This window comes from Anopheles coustani, chromosome 3, assembly GCF_943734705.1.
Source record: "Anopheles coustani chromosome 3, idAnoCousDA_361_x.2, whole genome shotgun sequence".
NCBI classification, from domain to species: domain Eukaryota; kingdom Metazoa; phylum Arthropoda; class Insecta; order Diptera; family Culicidae; genus Anopheles; species Anopheles coustani.
In genome coordinates this window covers 97,038,552-97,049,948 of record NC_071288.1, presented here as the reverse complement: position 1 = coordinate 97,049,948, position 11,397 = coordinate 97,038,552, and the positions used below count along the sequence as shown (strand labels likewise).

The 11,397-nt window shown below is 44.1% G+C and overlaps 2 protein-coding genes and 1 long non-coding RNA gene across 3 annotated transcripts; 1 reads left to right on the top strand and 2 right to left on the bottom strand.

The window, feature by feature from the left end:
* Positions 1 to 3,474: 3,474 nt before the first annotated feature.
* Positions 3,475 to 5,893, top strand: LOC131270503 (MAM domain-containing glycosylphosphatidylinositol anchor protein 2). The gene is made up of 5 exons (XM_058272437.1): positions 3,475 to 3,667; positions 4,259 to 4,468; positions 4,544 to 4,662; positions 4,740 to 4,884; positions 4,960 to 5,893. Exons 1-5 carry the CDS (start codon positions 3,475 to 3,477, stop codon positions 5,859 to 5,861), a joined length of 1,569 nt encoding a protein of 522 aa, XP_058128420.1. The 3' UTR covers positions 5,862 to 5,893.
* A 623-nt stretch (positions 5,894 to 6,516) lies between these two features.
* On the bottom strand, positions 6,517 to 10,294 carry LOC131261251 (deubiquitinase DESI2). Its single transcript, XM_058263235.1, has 5 exons — positions 9,961 to 10,294; positions 9,477 to 9,643; positions 9,260 to 9,401; positions 9,100 to 9,188; positions 6,517 to 9,031 (listed from the first exon to the last, which is right to left on the bottom strand). Exons 1-5 carry the CDS (start codon positions 10,093 to 10,095, stop codon positions 8,953 to 8,955), a joined length of 612 nt encoding a protein of 203 aa, XP_058119218.1. The 5' UTR covers positions 10,096 to 10,294; the 3' UTR covers positions 6,517 to 8,952.
* Positions 10,295 to 10,391: 97 nt separating this feature from the next.
* Positions 10,392 to 11,217, bottom strand: LOC131259317 (uncharacterized). The gene is made up of 3 exons (XR_009178121.1): positions 11,128 to 11,217; positions 10,668 to 11,040; positions 10,392 to 10,435 (listed from the first exon to the last, which is right to left on the bottom strand). It is a non-coding gene; the product is annotated as an uncharacterized LOC131259317 (long non-coding RNA).
* Positions 11,218 to 11,397: the final 180 nt, after the last annotated feature.

Sequence of the window (11,397 nt, the reverse complement as noted above, 5' to 3'; positions counted from 1 at the left end):
TCATCTCTTGGCGTCCTCCTATGGCTGCCCTTCGGGGTTTAGTTCGCTGCACGTTTGAGGATCGTTTTACACTTATCCTCAGTGTGACCTACCATGGCATGTCAGCTAAGTTTCCAGCTTGACAGCGATCGGCGGGAAATCCGACGATGAACCGTGAAAGGATATGAGAGACTAAATGAATATGGCGCAGAGTTGACCAGTTGGCCTATAGGATCCTGACATAGCACATAAACAAATTGGGAAAAGTTAATTTTATTTTAAAATACATTTGCCACAATAAGTTGTAAGTAAACTCCTAAGGATAGGTTTTTTCTTCCTCAAGTTGCAAGATAAACAACTTCTTAATGTAAACTACCACACAATACTTTGTATTCAGACTTTCTAACAGCTGCATAAATCATCGACCAGGAGCATTCTTTAACACGTCTTTCCCGAATTGTTGTCCAATCGCTACCAGCTCTCGACGTCAATTGGACAACAATCGAAGGGAAATGGCTCGGTCTCCCCTCAGTGGACGGATAGATAAATGCAAATAAAGCCGTATTTCGTATGCATTTATGTGCTGCTCCCGAGCCTTCCCATGGGCAAGGAAAGTCGAGATGAGAAAAGACAAACAATCACATATACCACAGATGAGGCATATTTGTTCTTTATACAATCACATATACCTCCCTAAAACTCATTTCCCGTTAGGAGATGGAAAACTGCAAACTTGCGTTACCTTTTTTCGCACGCAATTGTTCGTCGGTCTTTTTTGCAAAACCACGTGAAACGAAGACGGGTGTATAGAATCTACCCAACTTCATTATTCGTATCGTTTCGGTTGTTGATTTTGAATAAAAACGAAAACGATGCAAAAACCGATGACCGTTGGTAAATTAATGGGCTTTCTATCGAATTGTCGGCCAGAATGCTGCCGAATGTTTAACTAAAAGAAGTAAATAGTATTATTATTCCCTTTAAAGTCAATCGATTCACGACATTCATATCGCTAAGACGCTTTAGACTAATTATGCCTTCATATCCAGCCTCGAAGAATTGGCCCCGTTATTGCGCCCCACGTTCCAGGAATGTAACGAACACTTTTCCGGCCTTCCTTTGGTGACACCCCCGCGTCGAACGAAACCAAAAATTAAAGCATAAATACCGCCACGGATAGAGTGGAGTTATTGTTTTTTTTTTTTTTTGTTTCGGACAGTCCCGTAAACGAGGGAGAGGTTGCGCATGAAAGACGTCCAAGCGACGGCGGGGCGAATCCGCGACTCCGGAACAACGGCGCGTGATGGACCACGCATCGCATGAGCTCAGTCGCAAGTCATCGATCGTGCGGTACGGATCAGATACGTTAACACCGACCGTTACTCTCGTGGAAATAAGGGAAGCAAAGCAGAAAAGTGTGTCCACCCGCAGAGGCAGTGTTTTCCGAGGTCCGATCCGTTCGGATTTTCGGAGATAACGATCGGAGAATCAAGTTGAAAATGTTATGTTAGTTGTTCCAGGGATCGATAGAATCTGTGAACAAGAGAAAAATACGAGTACATTGGTAACAAGAATCCAATCCAAAACCAACGCAATATTGTGAGTGGAAAAATTCGAGTGCATTCTACGTACATTACAATGCAACAAAAAAACGGAACCGGACGAAAATTGAGGAATTGTCGAGTGAGTGCAACACTAAAGGCAACGGAATTCGTATGCAACTGAACGCTGCTGGTGCGATAATTGCAGCATAATACGGTCAAAGAAAGGAGAAAAGAAAGGAGCCAAAAAAGGGCCCTGGGGCGGATCAGGAAATTAATTCGGGTGTCGGGGGAAAAAAAACTAACCCTCATGTTCGGAAACCCACAGCTACGACCATTTGAAAACTTGCCTCGAAGTTGGACGTGTGAGGACAATTAATATATTTTATTGCCAAGTGAAAACGTGATTGAACAACGGTTTTTTTTTTCATTTCTCTTTCCAGTAGTTAGACAGTTGAATAGTGAAATAGTTCTAATTATATAATCAATGTGCTACAGAACAAGTGATTTAAAAAACAATGACTAAAATGATTGATGAACAAAACCTGAAGCTGTAAAAGTGTGTGCTGAAGGGAGTCCTGGAAATACTCTCGGATTATTACACACCATTAAGCCTAAGGGATAATAAAACTACTAACGGTGCGGAAAAAGACTAAAAGTAACCGTAAGTACCTCAAACTTATCTCAATAACGAACAAATTTTTTTCAGGTCCTAAAACTAAGTTCAAAAAGCATCTAACAATCAGTTCTCTACCTTCTTCTTGTGATACAAAGAGCAGTAGTGTTTCGAATGAAATTTGCTGATGGGCAAAAACATGTGCGACCATCGAATTTGCTCGTGAATTAGAACCATGAGCCATCCATCAAATGTTGCGTCTCAATTTACCAAGCGGCCCGCTAATCAAAGGTTTAGAACTGAACTGTAGAATAATCGTTATAAAAAAGAGATGTATAAAAATGCTGCTCGACTGGGGTGGGAAGTTGAAAATTCGCTGTTATTGGACGTCGCCTTTCTTGGTTGCTGGTGGGACTTCTCCGTTTGTGTATTAATTACCACTGGGGGCGTCGGACTAAAACTTCTAATTATGTAATGGGTGGGATTCTACAGTTCTGGCGGGTTTCGCGTATCGATAAGCACCACAAGACCATACAGAGAAATGGGTCAACAAATTGGTCAGTATTAGGACAGTAAAACACCCACATCTTTGACTGACCAGTCTAGTTAATTTATCTCCCCGTTTATTTTATACTTTTTATACGCTTTACGCTATATTTTACCATTTCCTTTGGCTTATATATGATCCATAAAGTTCCTTAACCATTTTATGATACATTTTTTCCAACCGAGGATGAAATACAAAAGATGAAGATCAGCATAGCTGAGGTCTCATTTGATAATTGTTTACTTCAAGCAGCATGGAACAGTTCCACTAATGTACACAATGCGTTCCGCAACGTATCATTTTGACGCCATGTGACACATGGACGGCAAACAAGGAGCACGTGTGCGGAAAAGGCGCGTAAAGAAAACTTGGTATGGTTTACGAAACGTGGCCTGCTCACCCTCGTTGTGGACACAGGAGAGGATGATACAAGAGGTATCAGTTAGTGCAGTTTCCGCAGAATGGTGGTGGAACACTTTGCGAGGATAGTCCGTTGTCCAAATCTAAACAAACGTCATAAATGGCGTCGTCTTTCGGCCGAAATGATATGGCGGAAATGAGGCAGAAAGGGGTGCATTTAGGATCGGATTACTTGACACCAACGAGTGGCATCTGTAACTCTTCGTATACGCGGAGGTTACCTCGCAAGGCATCGTGAGGTCAGCAGAGGCCGTCAATTTGTGAAGGGTCACATACTTGAACAATTTCCCCCTCGTCCATTGCAAATGTTAACGGCAACAGTTCGTTTCTCGGTGTTCAGTTACAGAGATCAGTTCATCATCACCTTCATGATGTCGGGGCTCGCACTGGATCGAATATTTGCCATCTCTCGGCTGACGGTGGCGCTAATCGTGGTGCAGGCCGTCCTTGGCACCAATCGGCAGATTGTGACCGGAAATCCCGTCGCAGGATCGTTCCGGAGCGTGCCGACTACGGTAAAGGCGTACGAAAATGATACAATTCTGCTACCGTGCTATCATAATGGTAAGTCCATTCTATGAACCTCAAACCGTCAAACAAAACGATATGACCTTCCCTTTCAATCGCATCCAAGTAAGCTTAGTAATAATTAAATCAATGTTCACTAGATCAGAAGTTGTAATAAAGAGAATGCTACCGATCTACAGCACAAGATAGCACAACCTTCGACCCGCCAATGCAATTATACATAACAGTGGACCAACAACGTCTTGTGTGATGCTGGCCAAGGAACTTTGCCGACAGATCCCTCAAGTTATTTGGCTTTTCCAAACAAACAAACTATTCGTGGGACCTATAAGGTCTTCCAGATTGAACCCGTCAAAATCACGCGCCAGTGCTAGACGCACTTTCCATTGAGCCGCCGGTCATTAAATCAATTACTAGCACAAGAAACACGGCTGCCCTGCGTGCCGGGCTCTAGATCGCTCGCCAAGCGCTCGACATATGTCTCACGGGATCAACACAGGCATTCTTCACCCCGAGCTCTCACTTTATTATTAGATTAACCACCCCGCGCCCCATGATAATGGCAATAGAATTGACAACCAACATAACCTTTACCCGTCGCTGCTGACCCCGCTTGCCTTCCCACAGCTCCATATCGCTACGTTCGCTGGTCGAGAGACGATTTTCTGCTGCTGGACTCACGATATCCAGATTTGCTTGCACCGCCACGGATGCGCCTTTGGGCCAACGGAAGTCTTGAGGTGGCGGAGGTGCAGACGGAAGATTCCGGAGACTACAAATGTGAAATCATGACCGACGGTGGTTGGGCTTCCCAGAGTCACGCCATCGAAGTTCAGTGTGAGTATCATGCTATGCACTTACTGCGTCATGCGATATGAAGGTTGATCGTGAAATATCTCGCACCTGATGTAGATCAAGCGACTGCTACCGTCTATCCGGAGGGCCCCATCGATATTCGCGTTGGACAAATCCTAGAGGTAGCCTGCCAGGTAACTGGTGTACCCCATCCATACATCAAATGGAACTATCTGGTATGGTACTAAAGACTAAAGGTCCTCAGGATTTTTACACTGGAATAGTAATAATGCGGTACGTTTATTTTTTTCAGAACGAGAACTTAACGCTACCGTTTGAAAACGAACGGAAACTGAGCGTGCTGATTGAAGACCGCAACTTCTCGGGGCTTGTGGAATGTACGGCCACAAATGGTGTTGGTGAGCAGGCCATCGCATCCGTGGAAGTTGTCGTAAGCTGTAAGTGTTTTTGTCCATGGTGATTGGCCCATTGTGGATTAATAACGTTGACATTCCGTTTGGATCCGTTCGCAGTTGTTCCCGAGATTGATGTGAAGACTACAACCGTGCACACGAAGGTCGGTGAAACGGGTGTCTTGGAGTGCGTGGTGACGTCGCACCCTGTCGCTTCGATCCACTGGTTTCATCATGGCTTGCCGGTAGTGTTCGATAGACGCATCGTAAAGCTAGACGTGTTGGTTAGCAAACACCAGTACTACACGGTCCAACGGCATCAGCTCGCGATACGCAACCTCCGTGACGCCGACCTGGGCCAGTATGAGTGCAAGGCGGGCAATAGGATAGGGATCGCCGGAACGCAGCTGGAGTTGACCGGACGGCCCATGGTGGCCAGCTTCAAACCGGCGGCGGAAATGTCATCCCCCACGACGCACAATTTTATCTGGCAAACGGAGAGCTTCTCACCGCTGATCGAGTATAAGCTCAAGTTCCGGCGGGTACCGTCGGGAAATGTAACGCCCGCACGCCGTTCCTTCCAGCAGCTTTCCTGGAGCGAACTTATCATTCCCTCTGACGGTTCGTATGGGCCACTGCACTCGATTGGGTACACCCTGCAAGGCCTCCAACCGACCAGTGTGTACGAGGTAGTCGTCCTCTCCCGGAACCGGTACGGCTGGAGCGACCCAAGCAATATCCTACGTTTCGCCACCGGTGGAGAGGTGGAAATCGATCCCATGGAGATGCCGGAAGGCCCATCATCTTCCGTGTCCTCCGTCCCGACGACGGAAACGATCGAGTACAGCGAATCTGATGGACTCGGCAATGGTGGTCTTTTCACGGACAATACGATTCCTACCGACTACTTTGACTACGGCATGACCGGAAGTGGGCGTAGTGAACAAACGGCTGCTTGTTTTAGTTTGATAATGCTATTGGTAACAACTGTTGAAGTTATTCGAGCAATAAAGGGCTTTTAGAAGAAGTAGAACACAAAATCAATGACGCGTAGGAGACAAATAAAGAATGAAGACAACACATCACGCCCTAAGAAATGCATCGGCTGCGTCGTAGCCGAATGGTGACATTGGCTATGGAATGGATTAATTGGTCAATTATTTGCAACATTTCAGCCACTGTGGGAGCATGGGGACCATCCTCGCGAGGAGCGAGGGCAAGAATAGATATAAATTTTTAATTAAATCAACTGCACCAGCACCAATTCCCACCAACTATTGCCGTCTTTTCTCATCTCGTTGCTTTGTTGCGTCCAACAAGAGGTCCAACAAGAGGTTACAAAATGTGCCAAACCTTTTTTTTACACTCTCTACTTTTCCGCCTTTCTCCTCGCCTCCCGCTCTGGCCATCTTTGAAGGCCCTTGTCGATGTCGCCTTTGTGTCGATCCTTATCGATCGAGCCCTTCAACCCCGGAGAGCTCGACGGATTAGATTGACCATTTAACGAGATAATTAATGGCTGGTGTTACTATCTCCCCGGAACCTTTGGCGTTTCCGTTCTCAACCGTTGCACATGTTTGTCTCGGTCTCGTGGGACCGAGTTACTCAACTGATTTCATTACGAGTGATAGAAAGCTATGAACTTCTTTATACGATAAAGACATCCTTAAAATTTGCTTTTTAACATTTTCCCTTTTTTTTTATTCGTTAATTATACAATTGTTGTTCGTTTCGTTTACCTCGTTTTCGCTGTGTTCTTCTTTTCTTAGTAATCCACTTGTTCACCTATCGTTTGCTTATTACCTCTAGAACTGCAGAGAAAGAGAGCGTACGAGAATCGAGAAGTCCCATTAGGATTAATAGTAGTAGTAATATTAGTTTCTAATAGTACTCTGCTATATTCTCAGGTTTATGCGTAACAGGTTTCTTTTCTTGCGTTTGTTTTATCTTTCTCTTTACTTTACTTTGGATTTTGTAGAAGTGCAACGGGCGAAATCGAATCTTGGTACAAAACAAACCACCCAGCAAGATCTTTCTCTTCTTTGTCGATTGATTGATTGTTTGTCTAAATATCTTGAATTAACTCCACGGTATGCCGTCTGTTGCGATGCCGGAATAAGAAATCCCGGTGCGTTAATGTATGGAGGGTTAAAAATAAATTCGATACAAAATAATCCGTTCCTGGACAATAACAGGATATTGATCGTTTGTATAATAGTGTAATACTTTACTAACGGTCAGTACGATACGTGCTTTGCTATTCGTTTTTGTCTGGTTCTCTCTCATTTCGCATCTAACACGCTGTAGATCCCCCCATTTTGTGATGTTTTGTTCTTTCGGGGAACTCCTGCTTAAATCCTATGGCAATAAAGATCAATAGATTCCTTCCGGTGCGTATCTGGTATGTCGAGTTTGTTCAGTGTTGTGTGTGATGTGATGGTTTCAGGTAGAATGGGGTTGTACACAGTGGGGGTCATTGCTAATGGTGATGATGTAGTGTGTAAGGTTGGTTTGCCACGCGTCTCGACTTTGCCTTTCCTTTCCGTAAACCTTTTTATCAACAACTGCCATTTCAGTGCCCGAATAAACTTTGAACCTACTCACGCTCAACGGACAATCATTCAATCAAACATGTAATCAATTAGTCAATCAATTAAACTTCAGTTAACGTTTTATAATGTGTATATGATGTCTCTTGTGTGTTCTCTATTCAACGCACATAGATAGATTTACATGTTTTCCCATCTTTGTTACTTAAAAAGTACTACTACCCATACGTTATTACGCTGCACTTCATGGTTATAGCTAGTCTGCTGTTGAACCCAGCTCTCTCTTTCTCTCTATCTTACTATTTTCTTTTTTTTAATTGTTGATTTTGTTTATCTGTTGCTTTAGAACTCTACCGACGGTAATTTTATCCTCTTCTACTTCAAAGTACCAATGTTCGTTTAGGTGTACTTGGTTTATTATCTTTCTTATGTTATGTTAACGAATCTATTAGATTATTTATCTCGATTTGTTTCTTTTTTTCTTTAATAAAGCTTCACTCACCCATTCCGTCGTTCGACACATGGTTTGGAACTAATTTACATATTTTATTACACATTGTATACCTTCCCCCTTCAACGTACTTCGCAGCGTGTAATGGGCGTTTTCTTTTCAGTCCAGTTTCCAGTTAATGAGAATCAACGTAATATCATCAGTTTTGGTTTGCCTGTTTTTCACTACATTTTTGCTGGCTGACTGGCTCTTCTTCGTGATTGATGAGTGGAGCTGTGGTGTTTACGGAAAACGGAACGTTTCGAACAATAGGCGTTTCCCACTTTTAGTTCGACAGTCTCTGGTTCTGGTTAGCTTATCGAATCCTCTGTACAGACATCACTGCTCGGCAGGATTACACAGGACAGGACGACAGGTTGGTCGCTGGTCAGTTATTTTGCGAAGTGTCGAAGAGCATTGTAATTTAGAACGAAAACTAGGCATTTAACAAATTTGCTTCAAATTTTGTTAACATAACTCATACGTAGATTAAAATTTGCTAAACTAACGGCAAACGCACATAAGCAGTTATCATTCCGAAATAATAAAACAAGAGAAGTAGGCTTTTCTCACTCCGGGTCCCAGTTGGGATTTTACGAAAGAAAAGAATGTGACTAATGTACAAAAGCATTTATACGAATGTTACTATTTTTGCACGCAAAACCCCAACCACATGTTTCGGTAGGCCGACGTACTTTGAATCTTCCCGGTGTTTGGAGGAATTATCCCCATCTCACCGAGTCACTTGCACTTCCGGAAACTAAACTCACTGTTGATTGCGAGTCGCAAGTTAAATGTCATTAAAAGCCACAAACAATCTTATTGTTTGCTGCTCCCGCGAATTGTGGCATTTGCGTGAAGTCAATCGATTTTTATGCACGATTTGCTCTCGGATTCGGAGCGAACTGGTAACACCCGGGGGTGTTGTGTTCGGCGCAGTGATCGTAGGGTTGCAGGGTTCTTTAAAGTAGACGTTATGGTAATAAAAGTAGTGGTAAAAGTGGAGGAGGTATCGTCGTCGTCGTCGTCGTCATCATCACCATCGCCGTCGTGAGTAACACCGGACAGCTACTCTCAAAAAGGACTCGAGTCGGAGTCACGATCCTGTATGGCGGTAATCGATTGTTGTAAGGCGTTTGGCGTCAACCATTCTCTGTAAGCACCGGTGAAAAAAAAAGGTGTTAGACTACATCATCGATAAAGTCGCACGGTTACATTTACTTTGGTAAACAGCGTTGAAGAAACGGTACACAGGAGCTGAAGTGTGCTAATCGGTTCACCCAGCTGGGAATCTCCTGGCCACACAAGATCTGCCAAAGTGAAGACAAAAAGAAGATGAAGGATACCGTTTGGAAGACCGCTAACAACATCCTTATGTTACCTGTGTGAGTGCGCCAGAAAAATGATTGCAGTTGTTGTTCATCAGATGGTATCGATCCCCCCGGAACTGGTTGCCAAGTTCTTCCACAATTCTTCGTACCTCTTCTTCTGTGAAATCTGTACAACCGATCTGGATACTTTGCCTGCAAGGCAAAGAATAGAACAATAGACTAGAGCTACGTTCCAACTCATTGAATCCCTACACTTTCTGCGCTTACCGAAACCGGAACTGATCCCCAAGCTCATCGTGGTCGCGAGGTGATATTTCGAACACACCGGTGAATGGAAAAGGATGGCCACCGTAGGCGAATTCCGTGCCAAAGACCTCCACCCCCGAGTGGAACACCCCTAGGCCGATTGAAGTGGTATACTCGTTGATCCAGTACTGTACGAGGAGTATTTTTTATAGGAGAGTTTGTTAGAATCCAATTTACGACCGTCTCCTCCCACTATTGCAAGTTTATTGAGGGTCAAAGGGAATGGATGGATTCTTTGTCAATATTTATCTTATCACGACGTCATTCATCAGCGATAGTTGATAGTCGGTAGGGAATTAATTGCCTAATCTCTGAGCTACCCCCCGGGAACTGGTCCGGGGTTGTTAATGGGGAAGCTAGGTTAATTAAAATTTACCTCGAAAGCAAACTTGTCCTACTTTTGGGATTTCGGGTGGAGGACCTAAAGGAGGGATCGGATGCTTACCATATCGTACACGTTGAGAATGACAGGTTCGCGACTTCCCATGCTTGTCGGCAGCAGCTCGTCACTTCCACTATCCTTTGGCACACCGAGACAGCTGGGAAATGCTAGATTGCACGGAAGCCCGTTTGAAAACATCACACATTCAACTTCTACGATACGAAGGGAGTAAGGAGCGCGCTCTGCATACACAGCCTGTGACACGCACGCACACGAGAGAGCGTCGTCGGAACACGTGGGTGGAAATTTACGTGGGTCGGCTGCGATTTCTTGGATTTACGAATGACGATTGTTTTTGAGGAGAATGAATTGCACGAAATCGAGGTGTGAAATTCTACATTCGTCTACAGAATCATGGAAAGAGGATCAGGAAAGATGGTGCGAAGAAAAACAGGATTGCCAGAGATACCGGAATGGTCGGTCGACTGAAGCTAGGCAAGAAGAGCTCAAGTATCAAGGGCACGATTTACGGGCAAAACTGAAAAAGGATGAAAGAGAAAAGAAAATCATAATCGTCCAGCAGGATGGCAAGCAAGACCGTCTTGTTTAGTAATTCACTGTATCAGTGGAAAAGCAACTGGAAAGGCTGGTACGTTTAGGATGAGAAAACATGATTATATGACCTCATTTGGAGAATTTGAAACGATAGAAACTATGGTAGGTAAATGGAGGAAGGACATTGTCGGCAATAGGTTAGCAGGACGACTTACCACACCAGATTATGGTGGTCGCACCTGTGGTTGCGTGTGGACGGTACTAGCAGGTGGAAGGAGCAGCGTAAACTAAAACAACCTCTTCTCTGTGACCAGCAGTGCAAGCAGCAACAAGCGGAATACTGGAAATATGTTACTGGAGGACGCAAACGGCATAGGGCACCGACCACTGGCAGTTTCTGTCGGTTGGAAAACCACCTCCGAGTAAGATCACGCGTTTCCCTATGGTTGCCTCGATGTGTTTAGTTCATGCTTGCACTGCTTTACTCCTTCGGTGCACTGTTATCATGTGCCTTTGGCGATCAAAGCGATAGCTCCCAAATTGTGAATGTTCAATGGATGGATAGTTGGGGTGAAGTACGCAAAGCTCCTGTAGGATCGAAATTCAGTGTTACTGCTATGTGTTTTCACATACAATAACAAGCTCCCGAAACGCAACGGAACACTAGGTACGCACCAAAAGGACACTGAAGGATTTACGAGGAACTACAACTGGTTTTTTTCTTCTCTGTTCCGTCTGCTAGCCTTTTGCTGGTTATATTTTTTGTTTTTCTCAATTTGTTGAAAATCAGGGTGCATAGACGTAAATATACACACCTTGACGTCAACTTGATGGCTGTCAACATTATGGCATTTAAATATCTTGAGCATGCCTTTGCTACAGAGCTTATTATGTAATTTACGTACTTATTTGGTAGCCACTGGTAGATACAAGTGAGTTAATAAT